The 21,218-nt window shown below is 48.3% G+C and overlaps 1 protein-coding gene and 1 non-coding gene across 3 annotated transcripts in view; both read right to left on the reverse strand.

Moving 5' to 3' along the window:
* Positions 1 to 10,707: 10,707 nt before the first annotated feature.
* The window catches only part of plekha6 (pleckstrin homology domain containing, family A member 6), a 351,674-nt gene continuing 341,163 nt past the window's right edge, over positions 10,708 to 21,218 (reverse strand). For both annotated transcript variants that reach the window (XM_070859220.1, XM_070859221.1), the window contains 4 exons: positions 19,100 to 19,233; positions 18,212 to 18,354; positions 15,972 to 16,076; positions 10,708 to 11,078 (listed from right to left, as the gene is read on the reverse strand). In XM_070859220.1, coding sequence (XP_070715321.1) covers positions 15,976 to 16,076; positions 18,212 to 18,354; positions 19,100 to 19,233 — 378 coding nt within the window. In that variant the 3' untranslated portion in view covers positions 10,708 to 11,078; positions 15,972 to 15,975. The remainder of the gene's footprint in view (positions 11,079 to 15,971; positions 16,077 to 18,211; positions 18,355 to 19,099; positions 19,234 to 21,218) is intronic.
* LOC139228347 (U2 spliceosomal RNA) lies at positions 15,583 to 15,779 on the reverse strand. The gene has a single exon (XR_011587543.1). It is a non-coding gene; the product is annotated as a U2 spliceosomal RNA (small nuclear RNA).

Raw genomic sequence — 21,218 nt, forward strand, 5'->3', positions numbered from 1 at the left:
CCTATCTCTGTAATCTCCTCCAGCCCCACAACCCCCCCGAGATCTCTGCACTCCTCTAATTCTGCCCTCTTCAGCATCCCTGATTATAATCGCTCCACCATCGGTGGCTGTGCCTTCAGCTGCCTGGGCCCCAAGCTCTGGAACTCCCTCCCTAAACCTCTCTGCCTCTTTTTCCCATTACGCTCCTTAAAACTTACCTCTTTAACCAAGCTTTTGCTGATCTGCCCTAATTTCTCCTTATGTGGCTCGGTGTCAAATTTTGTTTTATAACACCCCTGTGAAGCGCCTTGGGAAGATTTACTACGTTAAAGGTTTATGTTGTTGTTGTCTTTCCTGTTAGCCCACTGATGAAATTCTCTGTAAAGAAATACCGTCTTCCACCTGGTCTACACGTGCCCTTCACAATCCCGGACTCGCCTGATATCCCTGTCCCCCCAATTATCCTGGGTTTATTTTCTCTATCCCATTAATTATCTTATATACCTCATCATCATCATCATAGGCGTTCCCTCGAACGAGGGTGACTTGCTTCCACATGGGGTTCACAGATGTTTCAATGAAGGACTCGATGGTCCAGTCCTGAACTCCAATTGAGGGGGTGGAAGATCCCTGTGTGTGGATTGTTTTAACGTGTGGTGACCGTTGCACATCAGTCACCACATGGGCTTGACAAAGCTAGGTCTTTATCCAGTGGCAAGGGTTAACCAGGATGACTGGAGACCTGCTCTGCTGCACGGATCTAATGCACACACATATCGCAGTGTGGGCTGGTCCGTGCTGCCCCTGGCTCTTCTGGGTCCCGTACCCTCATTTGCCGCACATCCGCCATGATCTCTCACTGCTCTTCCGCCACAAACATTCGCTACACCTCATATTCCTCATGTACTCTCATTAAGGCTGTAGTTAGCTAGCTTCTCAAGTCCTCGGAGCCTCTTCTACTGACACTGAGGATCAACTAAATTGCTCTTCTCTGCCCCTCTCGCACTTGGTGCCCGCTTTATATTGAAATGACCATGACTGCACACAGTACGCCAGGATTTTAAGGTATAGTCGGAACAGGATATATAATATGGAAATTAATCTGTTTGGTTAATTGAGTTGGAATCCTAATAACTAGTAAGCAAATGGTAATGGGTAGCAATTTTCAAATATACGTTCCCACATTGCAACAGTAACTGCACTGCAAAAAAGTACTTCATTGGCTGTAAATTGCTTTCAGACATCCGGTGGTCTTGAAAGGCGCTATATAAATCCAAGTCTTTCTTTCTTTACACAATGGCCCAAATTTTGCTGGAGCGGGACATCTCAGGGCGTACCCCAGTTATAGTTAGACTTTTTCCTCTCACCTTTCAGCTCAACAATGTTTTGCGCTATAACTTGCATCTGGGATCTGAGTGAACAGGACCAACAGTCTATCTCCTTAACCAATGACATTTGAGGATTGAGGAAGAAACGGGGAAACAACGGAGAAGGAAATGCGTGAAGATTTACACATTAATAACGGCAAGCACCACTTAAACTCGCGGTTATTTGGCAGCAAAATCTGGGCCATTGTAGTTCTGTGACAATTCACGGCGATGCACGCCGCAGTGTGAAGACGCTCAAAGGGACCTCTAGTGGTTGCAGGACAAACTACCATCTTAACATAGTATATTATTCATCTCTCATCATCCTCTTCACGTTAATTTTATGAAAAGATTTAACTTAACCTCTGATGCCATTTGGCCCGCCTTCCAGCTCTGTGACATTACCAACCTGGTAAATGCTTTACATTCGATTGTATGGAATACTTTAGTGCACCATTGAGGGACTGCTTCTTTGTCAGAGGTGCCATCCTGCAGATGGGAAGTTAAACCAAAACCCTGTTTGCCTATTCTAACAATCTCAGAATAATTCATTAGGTTCAACTCACAGAATAAATTAATATGAAAATCAATGACTAATCTAAATTATGCTAGCTTCCATATAATTTTACTTCCTCTAATAAATGTAAATCAGTAGCTTAGCCTGAGGTACATAGCCTATGAAAATGATGTAATTCTGTTGAATTAAATTAGATCAGGAGTTTCTGGTGGAATCCATACTCTTTTTAGGTGTTTGCAACAGGATTCACTATGTGCTCTGTGCCACACTATCTCAGGTAGTTCATATATCAGGTCAAGTTTCAATATGCAGGAAGCTGACTTGTGCAGGAGCATGAATAAAGATAATCGCGGAGAGTCCAAATTGCAACAAGCCACCTCACTGCTCTTTGTGTGGGAAACACTGGGATAATTCAATGGCATGACGTGGTGTTATATAAATATAAGTCTTTCTTGCTGAAAAGGAGCAAGCAGAAGAAATGGCAAAACAATAGGGGTGTTCATGGCCAAAGAGCTCCCAACAATACATTAAAATGTCTATATATTCATGCACTTTTAAAAAAACACGATTTGCATGACAAAATGGCTTGGCAATTATTTTATCAGATGTAGAGGGTGCATAAATAAGCATCAAAACTGGTATATCCCTTGAAGCTTATCTCAAGCAAACAGTCAGCCATGGCCCAATGGGTAACACTCGCGCCCCTGAGTCAGAATGTTGTGGGTTCAAATCCCCCTCCAGAGACCCGAGCACAAAAATCTAGGCCGACACTCCCAGTGCAGTGCTGAGGGAGTGCTGCACTGTCGGAGGTGCCGTCTTTCGGATGAGATGTTAAACCGAGGCTCCGCCTGCTCTCTCAGGTGGATGTAAAAGATCCCATGGCACTGTTTCGAAGAAGAGCAGGGGAATTTGTCCTGGGGCCAATATTTATCCCTCAATTAACATCACTACAAAACAGATGATCTGGTCATTATCACATTGCTGTTGTGGGAGCTTGCTGTGCGCAAATTTTTCTACCGCGTTTCCTACATTACAACAGTGACTGCACTTCAAAAATTACTTCATTGGCTGTAAAGCGCTTTGGGGCATCCTGAGGTCGTGAAAGGTGCTACATAAATGCAAGTCTATTGTTTTACTTCAAACACGACAGATTTGTAAAAGCCGAACACTTGAGACTTATTTTTACGTATTTATTTTTTTATTCTGGTTAGTTTTGATATTTTTCATAATAATTTTTGATATTTCTTTATTACAATACATTGATGTACATGGTAGGGTATAACTCTTGTCTAAATTCCCAACCAACCAAAGTGAGCTATAAAACAATGCCTTTCCCTCTCTCCCCCCCACCCCCTTCGACACACATTAGCAGTCACGCAATAAACAGCTTACAGTCTATGAAAAATATCCTGCTTTAACAAATAGGGAATGGGAATAAAACAGGTTAAAGAAACACAGTGTCATGAGGTTTACACGTGTCACATTCTTGATCCTTTTTACCTTCTCTCGTCTCGAGCCGTTAACGGTAAAGTTACCCAGCCCCTTGGCGAGACGCCCTCCTTTGAACAGGAGGTATGGTTGCTGCAGCCCAGCATTCCTTCCCCCGAGTCCTAGGGTTGTCCGACATTTCAATTCACAAGATTGCACTGCAACCAGCAGTTCCCTTTGGTGTGGTCAGGAATGCGTGGGGCGGGGTGGGGAGGGGGAAGCAGAGCAGGCCGGAACGGCCCATGGTTTTTTTGTTGAAACTACCCTCCCTCGTCTGAAGAAGATAGAAGAGTTACGTGAAAGAATCAAAGTGTGGGTAAGCTACAGGAGCGGGGCAATATTTGGATTGAAGCCCAGAGCTCCACGCAGAGTGAATGTATCGCACCTGGAGCTGTGGTACAAATGCTAGTAAGTGGTACCATCCTGAAACCATCTAGGCTGGAGAGGAGGTGGCCACCAAAGTGGAGCCATCACTAATCAGCATGCCCTGCTAGGAAGCCTCCGCTTGTAGGTGGCAAGTCAGGGCAGGATTGGACTCTCGTGGTCAATGCTCCTTGTCTGGACTGCACGCATGAAGAGTGGTCAACTTGAGGGAGGCACTGACACCTGTGGAGCTGTAACCAAGTATGAAACACTGCTGACCTCAGGAGGGAGTGGAGGGTGTACGAGAGAGACAGTGTATGTCTGGTAGGAGCTGTGTCAGTCGAACATCCAGATTGAGCTACAAAGGGAAACCTGGATGCTGGGCAATGGTCCTCAATGCGTCGGGGTTAGTGGAGGCCACAGACATGGCTTGGTTTGAGTCAATGGATGACCACTCATTCACCTTGTACTCTGTGCGCACTCCTGGCCTGAGGCAACCGGTATAATATATGCGCAGCTGTGAGTTAGGCTCACAGGCTGGTATGGTTGCTGAGTTGGGAGTGGCTTAGCCAGTCACGTGACGTTCACAAGACTCAATAAAACCCCAGCCAGGTGGGTTCAGGGAAATCCACGATGTGGTAGGTGCTTGTGAGCCTGGTGGATGAACTGGTAATGTGTAGTGTGATTGTTAAACCTTTGTTAATAAACCAACTAGTTCTTAATAGCGATGTGTTGCTATGAATTCTTAAGCAAAGAACCCATACATTACAGCCGGAAATATTGACAACAGCCAAATATAGGCCGCAGAGTCGTCGCTAGCTGCAAATGCTTCACAAGCGACGATAGCCTCACGGGCGGTTATATTAGGAGGGAAACAGAACGAGAAGAGCTCCTAGTGATCCTCAGTTTGGCCTGTTGGGGAGTTTTTGTGCTTGGACTTGACAAAGGGTCTCAACCACTTTATAACCATGAGAAGACAGTGCCTCCCTGGTAATCACTGAGTGCATGGAGCTTCTCACCATTAACTCCCCGTCACAAACAGCTTTATAAATATTACATTCTTGTTTGGACTAAATCACGTACAAAAAATCTACATTTCCTTGGCTAGCCTCTCCTTAAGGATGTGCTTTGCTTGCCCAAATCAAATTGAAATTGAAATTGTACCTTCTCAGCTCACTGATCTGGCTGTAGGTGTTTTGAGAAGGTGGCCAGAACGGGCCGATTGCTGTAGATCAGTCTGCCCTGGGGTATTGCTGAGATATTACACGAGCAGAAAGCGAGGCCAGAATCAAAGTGCAACGAACATGAAGGGGATTGGATAGTGATTTAAAATACATCTGCTGGATTTAGTCACTGGTTAACATTACAATGGCCAAAATGGCATTTCCGATCCGAGTGTTCCCAGACAGTGCATTGTATAGCACAGACAGCATCGCGCGCACACTGGCCTGGCCCGGTTTCACAGGTCACAAGTCAATTACTGTTTCGTTAAACCCTAACCCACATCTCACCTCCCAGTCCAGTCCCCTGCCTCAATTCACATCCTCTAACCCAATTTACAACCTTTCCCCTACCCATTCCCCGCCCTCCCCAACCTAGTTTCCCTCGTTCCCCTTGTCCAGTTCACATCCTCATCCCAAATCACATTTCCCCCATCACTTATCTTGCTTGTTCTTTAGCCCAGTTCCACATCCCCCCAGCCCAGGGCAGCACCCTTGCGTGGGGGTCTCCCTAGCTCCTTGGTCTCTCAACGCTGGCCCCCTATGGCCCCCGTTTCTCCCCTGGTTATTTTGATTGCTAGTTCCAGTATCCTCAACATCGCTTGTGCTAGTGATCGAGCCGAGGCCTCTGCGACGCGATACTTCTGAATGAAACTGAGAGAGAACCAAAGACGGACCATGCTCCTTCACTTCAGTGCATCATGGAACCAATTCCCACAACAACAGACTGGAACAAGAGTGTCATGAGTCACTGAAGCCTCCAGATACACCATGTCGCTCACAAAGTCCTGTCGCAAAAAAACCTCATCAAGTAACAGTTAACAGCGACTTCATGTAGTCACAACGGATTGAAACCACGCACAGTCACAAGTGCTGGAGCAACTTACATTTAAACAAACCCCAAATTCCAGATTCCTTTTTAAAAATAGAACATTTTCTTTCAATTGACCCGACGATTAACGTTAACAATGTGATGCAGTGACAGAAAGTTCTAGAGCTGCTGAGGTGCGCCACCTTCACTCGTGAAGTAAAGCGGATAGATAGAGCACTAGGCGAGGCACAATCAAAACTCCGAGCGGCAACATTGCAAGCGTTCCAACGGAAGATTCAAGGTCAGAGTCCTTCTGGCGAAGCTGGAGTTGTTCTCCTGAGAGCAGCGAAGATTGAGGGGAGATTTGATCGAGGTGTTCAAAATCACGAGGGCTCTGGACAGAGTAGATAAGAGAGAAACTGTTCCCATTGGCGGAAGGCTCGAGAGCCAGAGGACACAGACTTAAGGTGATTGGCAAAAAGGCGACGTAAGAAAAAACTTTTTCACGCAGCGAGTGGTTAGGATCTGGAATGCACTGCCTGAATGGGTGGTGGAGGCAGACTTAATCGTGGCTTTCAAAAGGGAGTTGGATAAGTGTCTGAAGGAAAAATTTTTTTACAGGGCTACGGGGAAAGGGCGGGATGGGGGGGGCGGGGGAGTGGGACTGGCTGAGTGTGGGCACAGGCTCAACGGGCCGAATGACCTCCATCTGTGCTGTATCCAGTCTATCATTCTATTCTATGATAACGTGCAGCATTAGATTGGTGCGATATTTTTTCTTTCTTTACAGACGTGTCTTTATATCCCTTTACAGAACAAGCCCCCCCACAATCCCACCCCCCACACTCTGACAAACGGTGGAGATGTTTCTTGGCGTGCTAGGAGGATGGCTCAGCAGTCAAGGGATCAGCCGGTTGGAGAGGGGGTGGAGGGGGCCTGGAAGATGAACCCTGTGCTTTGTCCGCAGTTTAGTCACTTCCTAAAATGGCCAGTTTTTGAGCAGGTCTCTGCAGGTTTGTCGTGGCTCTGGACTCAGACTGGAGCTGGGCTGCAGCAGCAACAAACTCAAACTGGCAAGTGCATGCACCACTGGCTTTAGGAGGCGATCTGACTCCTCAGTTACATTCTTTACCGCCTTCTAGACTCAACATCGAGTTCAACAACTTCACACCATAACCTCCTCTTTTTTTTTTTAAACAAACCCCTCCTCTTTTCTTTCTCTTTTCCACGGCAGCGGGACATGATTCCCCATTCACACCCCATCTAGACTCATCTTTTATTTCTTAACTTGTGCCATTACCATCTCATTTTTGGTCCATCGTCCCTTTTGTCTCTCTAATCTCTCCTGCCTTCCACCCTATCACAGACCTTCTCTTTTGTTCTCTCCTCCCCTCCCCCTTTCACTTCCTTAATAATCTGTTCCATCTCAAACTTTTCCAGTTCTGACGAAAGATCACAGACCCGAAACGTTAACTCTGTTTCCCTCTCCACAGATGCTGCCTGACCTGCTGAGATTTCCCAAGTTACACTGTCACTTTCGCATTGCCATCCGCTCGAAACAGTTTTGCGTCAATGCTTAACCCTCTTAGCTTTTCATTCTTACCTACACTCTCACATCTGTTTCTTTACGATGGGTTTCTGAAATCATTGGGTTCCACCTCAGCAAACCGTGCTCAGTAAGTAGCACTTGATCGGACTGGAGTTGGCCAGGTTTTTGCACTGCAGCCCTGTTCCCTCCTCCACCCAGAGGGACTTAGTTTGTCGCCTCAGAGCTGACCCAGTGAAAGCACTCGATCCGAGAGGGAGCCTGTAACCGCCGCTGATTAACCCTTTACACAACCACGATAGATAGATTTTATTTAAATAGATTTTTGGGGGTCTTGGGGAATCAAGGGATCTGGAGATCAGGCGGGAAAGTGGAGTTGTGGTTGACAATTAGCCATGATCTTATTGAATGGCGGAGCAGACTCGAGGGGCCCTAGGGCCTACTCCTGTTTCTTATGTTCTTATGTTCAAGGGAGGTTCACTGGGTTGATTCCGGAGATGAGGGGGTTGACTTATGAAGATAGGTGTTGAGTAGGTTGGGCCTATACACATTGGAGTTCAGAAGAATGAGAGGTGATCTTGTTGAAACTTATAAGATAATGAGGGGGCTCGACAAGGTGGATGCAGAGAGGATATTTCCACTCATAGGGGAAATTAAAACTAGGGGACATAGTCTTAAAATAAGGGTCTGCCCATTTAAAACTGAGATGAGGAGGAATTTCTTCTCTCAGAGGGTTGTAAATCTGTGGAATTCTCTGCCCCAGAGAGCTGTGGAGACTGGGTCATTGAATATATTTAAAGGCAGAGATAGACAGATTTTTGAGCGATAAGGGAGTAAAGGGATATGGGGAGCGGGCAGGGAAGTGGAGCTGAGCCCATGATCAGATTAGCCGTGATCTTATTGAATGGCGCAGCAGACGCGAGGGGCCAAATGGTCTACTGCTGCTCCTATCTCTTATGTTCTTATGTTCAAAGGTGGCCCCTTTTAAAATTCCTCCTCAACAACCACTCAAGTGACCATGTTTAACGGGCATCAGGGTGAAATATAGGCTCAGCAGACCAGTAAGATCGAGCCACGAGCTGTTAAATGACTGTGGCTAACTGGGCAATGGCAACTGGTCTACATCATGTTGTTTCTCAGAGATAGACTGCAAAACATGCAGTTGCTCCCGAGCACATTCTGCCTGTTCCTGAACCTCAACCGAGCTAATGCCCTCAGAATAACCTATATGTTTCGGTACTGCCAGAGGCAAGAGGAACTAGTATTCCTGTTTCAACCCTCTGGTGGACTTGCAATCTCCCTTCAAGATTTTAGCCCCTCCTCTCCTGAACTCTGACCCTTGCCTTCACAGACAACCGTAGCCTCCCCAGAAGCCTGGCCAAGGTCTGAGGCGAGACTGAACGCAAGCAGACTGTCCCAGCACAGGGGACGTGGCAGATGAACCCCCCCCACCCCCCGGCAACCTGCCACCTCCCCCCCCCCCAAAATCCAGCCCTCACCTAACCTTTTAGAACTCAGCCCTTCTCACCACCCCGCTGCAGACTGGCGACAGAGGGAGGCGGAAAAGTGCTTTAAAATTTAAAAAAAAGGAACTTATAGACAAAACTTGAGCGTAGCCATGCTACCAATGGATGGCGAGCTTAACAGAGGGTGGTCTGAGAGCAGCTACATCAGTTGCGGCATGGAGAGGTCTCAGTCCCACTGCACAGAGTGGCGTCAGGCCGACCACAGCATATCTGGCAGTCGACGCACACAGTGGAACCTCAGAGTGACATGATTGCGAGTAGGCCTCAGGACCAGAGAAAGGAGCTCAGCGCCTTTTAAACTCTGGCATAAACTTTTCATCTTTATACAGAGATGTAACAAAATAAAAACACATATATATATACACACACACACACAGAGCAAATCCAGATCCATACCCTGCAACAGCTTAACCCAGCAAGTGGTGGAGCATTTCCTTTTAGGTTCAAAAGATCCAAGAGGTTAGGCCGGACTTGCAATAGCCGACGTAGCACGTTATAGACGAGCTCATCAGCAGTGGGACAACAAGTGGGAGCCGCATTTGATGCAAGCTCTGGACAGCGGAGTCATCGTCCCCAAGGCAATATGAGTAGCTGGGGCCGTTGCCATGAGAAAGCACAAGGTGTGGCACCTGTTGAAAAGAATGGGCTTGGCCAAAATGGTTGATCAGACATGGAGGTGAGCTGGTTTACACATTACTTGGGCCCATGAGTATTACAGCCTCTCCAAACAGGGTTCTCAAAATAGTCACCCCCCAGCAGAAATAAACAATTAAGACATAAAAGCAGAGTCTGCAGAGATTTTTTTTGTTGTTGCAAATCGTTGGTAATTCCGGAACTGATTTTTGTCGCCGAGAGAATCTGCTGAGTGACGGTTGTGACTGTCACAGGCCTGGAAGAGAAGCAAAGTCTGGGAGGGGACTTTTTCTTTAAACTAGAGTACTCGCTCATTGACTACATGTCGCTCTGCCTCAAGGCCACTCTGTGATGTCAGCGCGTGGAGATGCCTTTAAGAGGCCCTCCACCTTCAGCATTGGGGACTATGACTTCAGACCAACCTGTGTTAAGGCCCAAAGCCCCCCAACATTGGGTAAAGATGCTACCAGCTGGCTATGCGGAGTGTGCTGCCAAGTGCTGTGTTTACCCAGGCTCGATCAAGGGTGTCCGAGCAGCCAAAACTTGTGCTCCCCCCCCCTCGCTGCAATAATCTCTCCCCCCTTCCTCTCCCCACCATCAGCGGCATCGGTGGCAATGGAGGACGCCCCTGATCGCTTGGTCTCTCCTGGAGATAAGATTTTGCCCCGGCAGTAGTTGCACTGCAAATCGCACCCAGTGGTAACCCCCCGCTTCCTCCCCCATCCAGTGCCAACCCCGGGCAGGGTCAATGGGTGGGCATCGCATTTGCATGGGACCTGCATGTTCATGCTGGCATCATCAAGCTGCCAGAAACTCTGGTGCCTGGCCACCACCATTGGAGGCTTTGCCCAGCCTCCTTCTCCTAGATACTCCTTGCCTTGGAGGGGGTGGGGGCGTGTGTGGGGGGGTAGGCCCATACTGAAATTAATTTAAAAAAATTAAAACCATCCATCTTCTGGGCTCGAGGTCGCTTCCCTGTCCTGGACCAACCCAGCCCTCCTCGGTGGCTCTCAATTTCCCTCCAGTCTAAAGGCCAATACACCACATCCCACTGGATTCGCCACCGTCCAGTGTAACGTGCAGTCCCTTTTGGGCCATGGGGCATCCCATTCCCAGCCATTTCCCCATCAGGAGTTCCAGCTGGAGCCCGGCAGAGCTAGCAAGCATTTTCAGTTCCGGATACCATTTCTTTTTTTTTTTAAAAAGTCACTCAATATAATATTATAAATATTTCCCCCCCCCCCCCCCCCCGCCTTGTATATAATGGGAGAGTCGCGAAAATATAAAATTCCTTCACAGACTTTCCTTCCCTTTAAGACCCTCAGCCCGAAAGCTGCTCACCTCTCACTGCCTCAGGATCCAAAAACAAAAAAAAAAGATCAAGAAAAATGTTATCGCGTGGAGGGTTAAAACAAAAGGACACTCTTCTATAAATATTGCATCTTGGGAGGAACGCCCCTCATTTGAATATAAAGCAATCGTTCGGTCCTAGTCTTTGCTGGGTGTCAATTGGCCCCTGATATGACTTCCGCTCGGTCCTCAACTTGCCCCCAACGACAGCGTGGATAAAACCTTCGGCGGCCTTCAGTACGTTGACCCGTGATACTTGATGGCGGCGACAGCTTGAGCTGCAAAAACAACATTCAATCAACACGGGTTTGATCTTGTCACATGGACACAGCAGGTCGGCAGGTGACCCCACCCCACTAAACAACAACAACAACATGTATTTATATACATAAATATAAGGACATAAGGAATAGGAGCAGGAGTTGGCCACCTGGCCCCTCGAGCCTGCTCCGACATTCAATAAGATCATGGCTGATCTGATCATGGACTCAGCTCCACTTCCCCGCCCGCTCCCCATAACCCTTTACTCCCTTATCGCTCAAAAAATCTGTCTCCGCTTTAAATATATTCAATGACCCAGCCTTCACAGCTCTCTGGGCCAGACAATTCCATAGATTTACAACCCTCAGAGAAGAAATTTCTCCTCATCTCAGTTTTAAATAGACGGCCCCTTATTCTGAGACTATGTCCCCGAGTTTTAGTTTCCCCTTTGAGTGGAAACATCCTCCCTGCACCCACCTTGTCGAGCCCCCTCATGATCTTATGTTTCAATAAGATCACCTCTCATTCTTCTGAACTCCAATGTGTACAGACTCAATAGGGGATCTCATAGAAACATATAAGATTCTGACTGGACTGGACAGGCTAGATGCGGGAAGAATGTTCCCGATGTTGGGGAAGTCCAGAACCAGGGGACACAGTCTTAAGATAAGGGGCAGGCCGTTTAGGACTGAGATGAGGAGAAACTTCTTCACTCAGAGAGTTGTTAACCTGTGGAATTCCCTGCCGCAGAGAGTTGTTGATGCCAGTTCATTGGATATGGAGTTTGATATGGCCCTTACGGCTAAAGGGATCAAAGGGTATGGAGAGAAAGCAGGAAAGGGGTACTGAAGGAATGATCAGCCATGATCTTATTGAATGGTGGTGCAGGCTCGAAGGGCCGAATGGCCTACTCCTGCACCTATTTTCTATGTTTCTATGTAACCTACTGAACCTATCCTCATAGGTCAACCCCCTCATCTCCGGAATCAACCTAGTGAACCTTCTCTGAACAGCCTCCAAAGAAAGTTTCTCCTTCCTTAAATATGGAGACCGAAACTATACGCTGTACTCCAGGTATGGCTTCACCAATACCCTGTAGAGTTGTAGCAGGACTTCTCTGCTTTTATACTCTAGCCCCCTTGCAATAAAGGCCAACATTCCATTTGCCTTCCTGATTTCTTGCTATATCTGCATACTAACTTTGTGTGTTTCATACACAAGGACCCCCAGGTCACTCTGTACTGCAGCACTTTGCAATTTTTCTCCATTTAAATTATAGCGCCTTTTGTAATGTATGCACTTGTGAGTATGCTCACAGGTTTGTAGAGCTGTTGAGTGCCCTTACCAAAAGGGGGCACTTGATTTAAACTTATTTTAAAATAGTTGTGGAGCTGTTGAGGTGGCCATTAACCAATCCAGGCAGCGGGCGGTCGACGGGGTCGTTCAGCCCGACTGCCTGCCTCTCTTCCGAGGTTATGTTCGCGTCAGGGTGTCACTGGAGATGGAGCATGCGGTGTCCACCGGTACGCTCACGGCCTTCCGCGAGAGGTGGGCACTGGAGGGACTGGAGTACATCAACACCCCCGGCAACCAAATTTTAACGTGATCTCAGTTTTTGTTAAAGTTTTATTTGGAAATTTGTGGGTTCTAGTGTCCTTACCAAAAGGGGGCACCTGATTTAAAGTTCTACTTAAAATAGTTGTAGAGTTGTTGAGTTGGGAGTGGCTTAGCCAATGTTCACAAGACTCAATAAAACCCCAGCCAGTTGGATTCGGGGAATCCATGATGAGGCAGGTGATTGTGAACCTGGTGGATGAACTGGTAATGTTTGTGATTGTTAAACCATTTGCTAATAAACCAACTAGTTCTTAATAGCAATGTGTTGCTATGAATTCTTAAGCAAAGAACCCATGAAACAAATACATTACACCTTTAACATAGTGAAATGTCCCAAGGCGCTTCACAGGAGTATTATACGCTAAAATATTTGACACTGAGCCGCAGAAGTAGAAATTAGCGCTGGTGACCAAAAGCTTGGTCAAAGAGGAAGGTTTTAAGGAGCGTCTTGAAGGAGGAAAGAGAGGTGGAGAGACGGATTGGTTTAGGCAGAGCTTGGGGCCCAGGCAACAGAAGGTACGACCACCGATGGCTGAGTGATTATAATCAGGGATGGTCAACAGGGCAGAATTAGAGGAGCGCAGACATCTCGGGGGGTTGCGGGGCTGAAGGAGATTATAGAGATGGGGAGGGGCGAGGCCATGGAGGGATTTGAAAATAAGGATGAGAATTTTGAAATTGAGGCGTTCTTAACCGGGAGCCAGTGTAGATCAGCTTAGTAAAACATCCCAAGGCTCTTCACAGACAAATTTTTCTGACACTGAGCAACATAAGGAGAAATTAGGGCAGGTGACCAAAAGCTTGGTCAAAAAATAAAAGGACATCATTGAACGAGAATCATTCCCAACGTCGAGAGAACCCAGGTCTGAGAGAAAACTCAAGTAACTTGGGCTCTTCAATCTTGAAAAGAAGTGGCTTGAGAGGGGATCTAATCTAAGTGTGCGAGATGTTAAAGCTTTTCTAAAATGAAAAGACAGTAGTGAGGTTCCCAACCCTCCCGCGTTCGGCAGGAATCCACCGGAATGGGCGCCTGGTCTCCCGAACGCTGCCGTTGGCGACTTGGGGTAAACGATCCTTGCATGCGCGGTCTTCCCGTGTGCTGTACCCCGGCAGTTATTAGTTTGCAACAAACCGTGTTGTCCGAGCTCTGCAACTCCCCCCGTTTTTCAGAAACACGCCTGCGTCATTGCTGCTTGTGAGGGTGGCGGCATTGAGACCTACGGAAATCGGCGGCAACGCCGGGAATTCTGAGGGAGAAACTGGGAGAGGGAGAGAAACACAAACTGGGAGAGAGAGAGAGAGAGAGAGAGAGAGAGAGAGAGAAACACAAACTGGGAGAGAGAGAAACACAAACTGGGAGAGGGGGAGAGAGAGAGAGAGAGAGAGAGAGAGAGAGACACACACAAACTGGGAGAGAGAGAGAGAGAGAGAGAGAGAGACACACACAAACTGGGAGAGAGAGAGAGAGAGAGAGAGAGAGAGAGAAACACAAACTGGGAGAGGGAGAGAGAGAGAGAGAGAAACATAAACTGGGAGAGGGAGAAAGAGAGAGAGAGAGAGAGACTGGGGAGGGAGAGAGAGAGAAACACAAACTGGGAGAGGGGGAGAGAGAGAGAGAGAGAGAGAGAAACACAAACTGGGAGAGGGAGAGAGAGAGAGAGAAACTGGGGAGGGAGAGAGAGAGAGAGAGAAACACAAACTGGGGAGGGAGAGAGAAACTGGGGAGGGAGAGAGAGAGAGAGAAACACAAACTGGGAGAGGGAGGGAGAGAGAAACACAAACTGGGAGAGGGAGGGAGAGAGAGAAAAACAAACTGTGGAGGGAGAGAGGGAGAGAGAAGCTGGGGAGGGAGAGAGAGAGAGAGAGAGAAACACAAACTGGGAGAGGGAGGGAGAGAGAGAGAGAAACACAAACTGGGAGAGGGAGGGAGAGAGAAACACAAACTGGGAGTGAGAGAGAAGGGGAGAGAGAGAGAGAGAGAGAGAGAGGTGGATACACAATCTGGGAGGGAGGTTTCCTGTTCGCTGGCTGTGTGTTGTTGCACAACATGTTTGGTTCTGGGAGTCGAGAGAAGTTGGGGCTTCTCTCTGAGAACAGCCTCACCTCCCTGAAGTTGGCTTCACAGGTGGGGTTTGGGAGTCACTGAATTGAATTAGGTTTGCTTTGGTTTTATTTATTATTTTGATAACTTGCTGTGTAGTGTTAAAAAGTCATAAAACTGTATGATAACTTTTAACTAAAGTTTTCATACAGTTTTATGACTTTTTAACAATACACAGCAAGTTATCAAAACAATAAATCGATGTTTTTGTTAAACCAGTGGTATTTACTCGGTGTTTCTCATCGCAGGGGATTGTGTAGAAACATCACAGGCAATGTCCCCCTGCATAGCCTCCCCCAATGCGCTGACAATTTAAATTACTGTGTGTGCGCGGAATCTACAATGTAAAAGCCGGTGAGCGGCCTCGCGGGACCTCTCCGACCATTGCAGACGCGCAGCTTAGCCGGAACTCTGATCACAAGCAGTTTTTATTTAAATATTACTTTTGCTTAAACCTATCTATTGTGTTGCTTTCTTGCTTTGATTTCTAAACTGTGTTATTCAACGCAAAACTAAAAGTCAAATATTTTATTCGGCATCAACGTCGGACATCACGCGGTCGGACATCACGTCCCCAAACGTGGCGTGGGGAAAACGTCCAGGAATAGGTCAAACCAGAGTTGGCAATCCTCAGAACAAGGGATATTGTTGCCGAATGGAGAAAGCTAATGAGAGATTTTTTTTTTTTTTTTTTTAAATTCGTAGCCAATCGTTCCAATTCTTTGTCAAATCACAAACGCCAGAGGTCACCTTGCACATGCCAAGGATCACTCTGCGCCAATGCTCTTAGCCAAAAGGCCTAGAGCCACTGCACCGTTCCTGGAAGTACTGCAATACCAGGTTCGTGCCATGGAGGTGGATGGGTCAAGCCACCCCACCCACCTCCTGTTTCCAAAAAAGCAAGCATATACCTTCCTGACCAGGGAGAAACCACCCGGAGGTCATGGTGGCTGGTCAGGTCAGTTACGCATGATCTTAGCCAAAAGGCCGAGCTAATGAGAGATGCCTCAGGCTGCACTGGCTGAAATTAGCCTGCATTGCACAGCACCTCGAGACAAACTGATCTAACCTACATCAACCTGTGTTACCGTCACAGCGAACACCCAACAAATAAGCTTACTGACAGGAAAATTATGTATTTCTTTGAAAGCTCAAAATGATTAATTTTTTTTTTTTTTTTTAAACTGCTTACTTCTTCAGACACACATTAAGTGGCTTCCGTCGGTGACCTGTGATGGCAGTGATGAGATGGGAGATGATGGCGGGGTTGAAGGACTCGAGCCACTCGATGCTGGAACTAAATGGAATGAAAGCGTGGAATAAATGAAGCAATTTTCGTGACAACAGCGTCCTTTTCCACAACCTCACCCCCGCAAATCCGCCCTTCTCCTGTCCTGCATTCCGTGCCCTCCTCCCATATTTAGCCGCCTTTGGGTTATCCCCTGCTCGTGACTGCCATCCACTACTCAGGTGCTCCCCTGGTGGTGTCACAAAACACACCGACGACAAGGTGCCTCGACAGGAGCGTGTCATGTGACCTTGGAGCATGATCTTTTTTATTGTACACATCAGGAGTTGTAGTACCACAGTAGTCCACTAGGTGCAGGAGTCCACAAGCGGGAGCTCTGTATTACACCCCTGCATAATGGCTGTCCTTCCAGAGCCCTGCTTCCTTCCCATTCCCCACCTTTATACATACAGCCTCCACCAGCCTGCGGACTCCCCTCCACAGACAGCAGCCCACCCCGTTGCCGTCCGTGTTCCATGTCTATGTTGAATATGCGAGGTTGCAGCCCCTTTTCCAATATTTGAAGGGGCTGCTCCTCAAATTCCGGTTGCGCTTCAGTCCCACGCTCCTGATATCTTTGGGCACCCGGCGCGGAGGGCGAGCGGGCAGGTCGGAAGGCCCCCTCGTAGGACTGCTCCTGGGCACGGCCAAGGGGGCCATCAGCCGGTCCAGGCAGCGGGCGGTCGAGGGGGTCGTTCAGCCCGACTGCCCGCCTCTCTTCCGCGGTGTCCACCGGTACGCTCGCGGCCTTCCGAGAGAGGTGGGCGCCGGAGGGACTAGAGTGCATCATCACCCCCGGCAACCAAATTTTGATTTGAATTAAGCTTACTGCCAAAAGTTAATTTGTTTATTGTGTCGGTTTTAGTGCCCCCCCCCCCCTCCCTTTAATCAGGGGGCACTTGTATTAAAGTTTGCCATCTTTAATAAGCGGGCATTTGATTTACAGGTGCAACTCAAATGGTTTCAGGTCGATGCCCTTGTAATCTCTGCCTCCTCTCCCCCTTGCAGGGTCACACCCTGCAATAGCCCCGTTTCTCTGATCCACCACACATAGCTGACCTCCTGTGACTTGCTTCCTATTTGCTACCCTGCCGCGCCCCCACCCCCCCATCTAGGCGCCTGTCTTCGTTTCCAATTCACAGACGTGTGACGTTCAACTGGTTTCCGTCTCTCCAGTGATAATCCTGCCCTGCTGGCCTGTTTCGTAACCTTGCACAGTTAAGCACCACTGATGCCAATGCTATGAAGCCCATGATGATGTAGGATTAATGCAAGAATGTATTAGATAAATGGCGGTGGATTAAAAACAAACATCTGCTTTTAGAGAAAGTATCGCTGTGTCGTTAACTCCAAACGATAACCCACCCTAGCGAGAAATTCATTTAAACCAACCAAGCTCCCCGTATCTGGACAGCACCTTCTGGCCCACCCCTCATGTCCCCGAGCAGGTGATGGTGGGCTCTCTCCTTCAACCACTGCTGTCTTTATGGTGATGCCACATCCACAATTGCTCAGAATGGACAGCACAGAAACAGTCCATTCGGCCCATACTGATCTGAGCTGGTGCTGATGCTCCACAGGTTAAAGGTGGGAGGTCGCGAATTCCTGGATACTGACCTGGTGATGATGAAGGCACAGACATAGCTGACCAAGTCGGGACGGTGGGTGACTCGGAGGTCCGATGGGCGTTCCCGCCAGACCTGAGGGATTGGAGGGGAGGAGGGCGCAGGGTCTCTGTAACACTCCATGATGTGTGCGCAGAGTGAGGCCCCCGTGGTTCAGTAAACAGCTCATCGCTGCGCCATTTCTACATCATTGATTGTCAAACTGGGGCCCTGAACACAAAAGGAATTGGTGAGGGAGACCGAGGAGACCCTGAGATCATCAGAAATCTGTCCACCTGTTATCAGATTTATGTTTTCCTTTCTCTCAAGAAAGTAGGCCTTGGGGGTGTGGGAGGGAGAAAGGTGGTTCTCGATCAGAGAGTGGAGTTTGTGCTTCTCAGTAAAACAGACCTCTGCCCCACCGCAGTGACCCCTGGCCCACCGCAGTGACCCCTGGCCCACCGCAGTGACCCCTGGCCCACCGCAGTGACGGCCTGCACCCACTAGGCCCCGGAAGGCGAGTGTAACTGTAACCGTTACCTGATAAAAGCCGGCTCCGCCTGGATGCCTCTGTGGCGAGTGTGCACGAGATCTCGATCCTCTTCTCCTGTTCCTGCAGCTGGAGCTCAGGGTCCAAGTTGCAGTCACTGAGTCCCTCGGTCAGTGGGACTATGTTCTGCAAACTAACAAACAGAGCATTCCTTGAGCTGGCCAAATGCAGGCCCCGGCCATCTCCCACCCTCCTTCCTGGCTCTCCCAATCCCAGAGTGAGGTACAGGTCTCTCCATGGCCTTCTCCCCTGTTCTGGAACTGACTGGAGATAGTTGGGCAAAATATGGGACCAGGCTGGGGAACGCATTCGAACACCGCAAGTCACCAGCCCCCTCCTACTGTTTTTAAACTCACACAAATGACAGTAAATTACATGTTGACAATTTCTTATCAACAGAAAAGAGTAGAGTCTGCAGTGACAGTTTAATTACGTGGCGGGGGGGGGGGGGGGGGGGGGGGGGGGGAGTGGAATTGACGACTTAAAAATGATATACATGCACTGTCTCACACAAAGGTTTGTAACTGTGGAATTGCACCATTCGGAGTCTGGAGAGCAGGCTTTTCTTCCAATCGTTCCCGGGAATTGGCCATCACTGGCAGTGATACAATGGAGGGGCTTGTTTGGCCACTCCAGGTGGCAGTGAAGAGTGTACGGTGGTGAGGGGCGGAGTCACAGGTAGGCCTGGCCGGGTAACAGCAGCAGATTTCCTTCTCGAAAGGGGCATTAGTGAATGCGTTGAGCTTTGGTACAGCAGTGAATCAGGGAATCACTGAGTACGTCCCCTGCTGACCACCACACCCCCTCCCCCATTTCAGCGCCGTGCGTTGCACAGCTACCCCTAGAGTAAGTCCCCCTACAGTTCGGTCATCGCGTACCTGGATTTTGCGATGAGGGTCTTAATCCGCTCCACTTTCTTCTGTTTTTCTTTGATCTCCTCTGGACTGAGAGGGAGCTCCGGTTCAAACTCGATGTAACGCTCGGGGATGAAGACTTTGTCTGGTGTAGACAACTGAGCAACAGACAATCAGTCAGGACACGAACAGGTAAAGGTTTACAGTAACAGGCCCTTTACAGGCGCTTCGTGACAAGGCAGCCATAGAGGGAGTGCAACGAAGGTTCACCGCACTGGTTCCTGGGATGGGGGGTGTTGTCCTATGAGGAGAGATTGAGTAGACTGGGCCGATATTCTCTAAAGTTTAGAAGGATTTGAGGTGATCTCATTGAAACATACAAAATTATTATAGGGCTTGACAGGGTAGATGCAGGGAGGATGTTTCCCCGGGCTGGGGAGTCTAGAACCAGGGGTCACAGTCTCAGAATAAGGGGTCGGCCATTTAGGACTGAGATGAAGAGACACCTCTTCACTCAGATGGTGGTGAATCTTTGGAATTCTCTACCCCAGAGGCTCAGTCGATGAGTATATTCAAGACTGAGAGCAATAGATTTTTGGATATTAAGGGAATCAAGGGATATGAGGACAGTGCAGGAAAGTGGAGTTGAGGTAGAAGATCAGCCTCAATATGGCCTACTCCTGCTCCTAATTCTTATGTTCTTATAGGCAGTCCATTGCAATGCCTGGTCTCACTAGCACCAGGATCTGGGGTGGGGCAGACCCAAATAGTTGACTTTATTTAAGCACATGTTGCTCTTTATCAAAGTGATTGAAGTCAGCACTGGTGAATTGAACACTCTTTGCATCTAGTGTTGGGTTCAAGCACATCCAGGTCAAGTGCAGCATGGGTCAGATATATCTCAGAAGGTTGTGGGTTCAAGTCCCACGCCAGAAACTTGAGCACATAAATCTAGGCTGACACTCTCCAGTGCAGTGCTGAGGGAGTGCTGCACTGTCGGAGGTGCCGTCTTTCGGATGAGACGTTAAACCGAGGCTCCATCTGCTCTCTCAGGTGGACGTAAAAGATCCCATGGCACTCTTTGGAAGAGCGGGGAAGTTATCCCCAGTGTCCTGGCCAATATTTATCCCTCAATCAACATCTCTAAAACAGATTATCTGGTCATTATCAAGTTACTGTTTGTGGGAGCTTGCTGTGCGCAACTTGGCTGTCACATTTCCCACATTACAACAATGACTACACTCCAAAAGTACTTCATTGGCTGTAAAACGCTTTGAGGCGTCCGGTGGTCGTGAAAGGCGCTATAGAAATGCAAGTCGTTCTTTCTCGACACATTTCGCTGCACCTCACACACAACTGCAATACCACTGTTTCTGATGGGTGGTGCCAAAGAGCCAAAAGTCAACGGTCTGCACAGCGCCATCAGCAGGCAGGCAGTGTTACTGTCACCCACAGGCACCAAGAACAATTGTGTGGGCACCCCTGTTGGTTTATTTGAAGATTAAAAGCACTCCGTCCCTTTCCTAGGTGTCCCTGTACCACGTACCATTTCTCCTGTCCAAGGATAACCTGGTAACCTGGCCCCAGTTAACAGAGCGCGATACAGACACAGAGCAAATTAACTTTAATCAACTGAAAGCCACCATGAATTCTGTCGTTAAAATGCTCCCATGATCATAGAATCATGGAAATTTACAGCACGGAAGGAGGCCATTTCGGCCCATCGTGTCCGTGCCGACCGACAAAGAGCTATCCAGCCTAATCCCACTTTCCAGCTCTTGGTCCGTAGCCCTGTAGGTTACAAGTGCACATCCAAGTACTTTTTAAATGTGATGAGGGTTTCTGCCTCTACCACCCTTTCAGGCAGTGAGTTCCAGACCCCCACCACCCTCTGGGTGAAAACATTTCTCCTCAAATCCCCTCTAATTACTTTAAATCTATGCCCCCTGGTTGTTGACCCGTCTGCCAAGGGAAACAGGTCCTTCCTATCCACTCTATCCAGGCCCCTCATAATTTCATACACCTCAATCAGGTCTCCCCTCAGCCTCCTCCCTTCCAAAGAAAACAACCCCAGCCTATCCAATCTTTCCTCGTAGCTAAAATCTTTACAGACTGGTCTGAGCTTTTACTTTATTTACAGAGA

The sequence above is a fragment of the Pristiophorus japonicus genome, chromosome 17, assembly GCF_044704955.1.
Source record: "Pristiophorus japonicus isolate sPriJap1 chromosome 17, sPriJap1.hap1, whole genome shotgun sequence".
Taxonomy (NCBI): Eukaryota; Metazoa; Chordata; class Chondrichthyes; family Pristiophoridae; genus Pristiophorus; species Pristiophorus japonicus.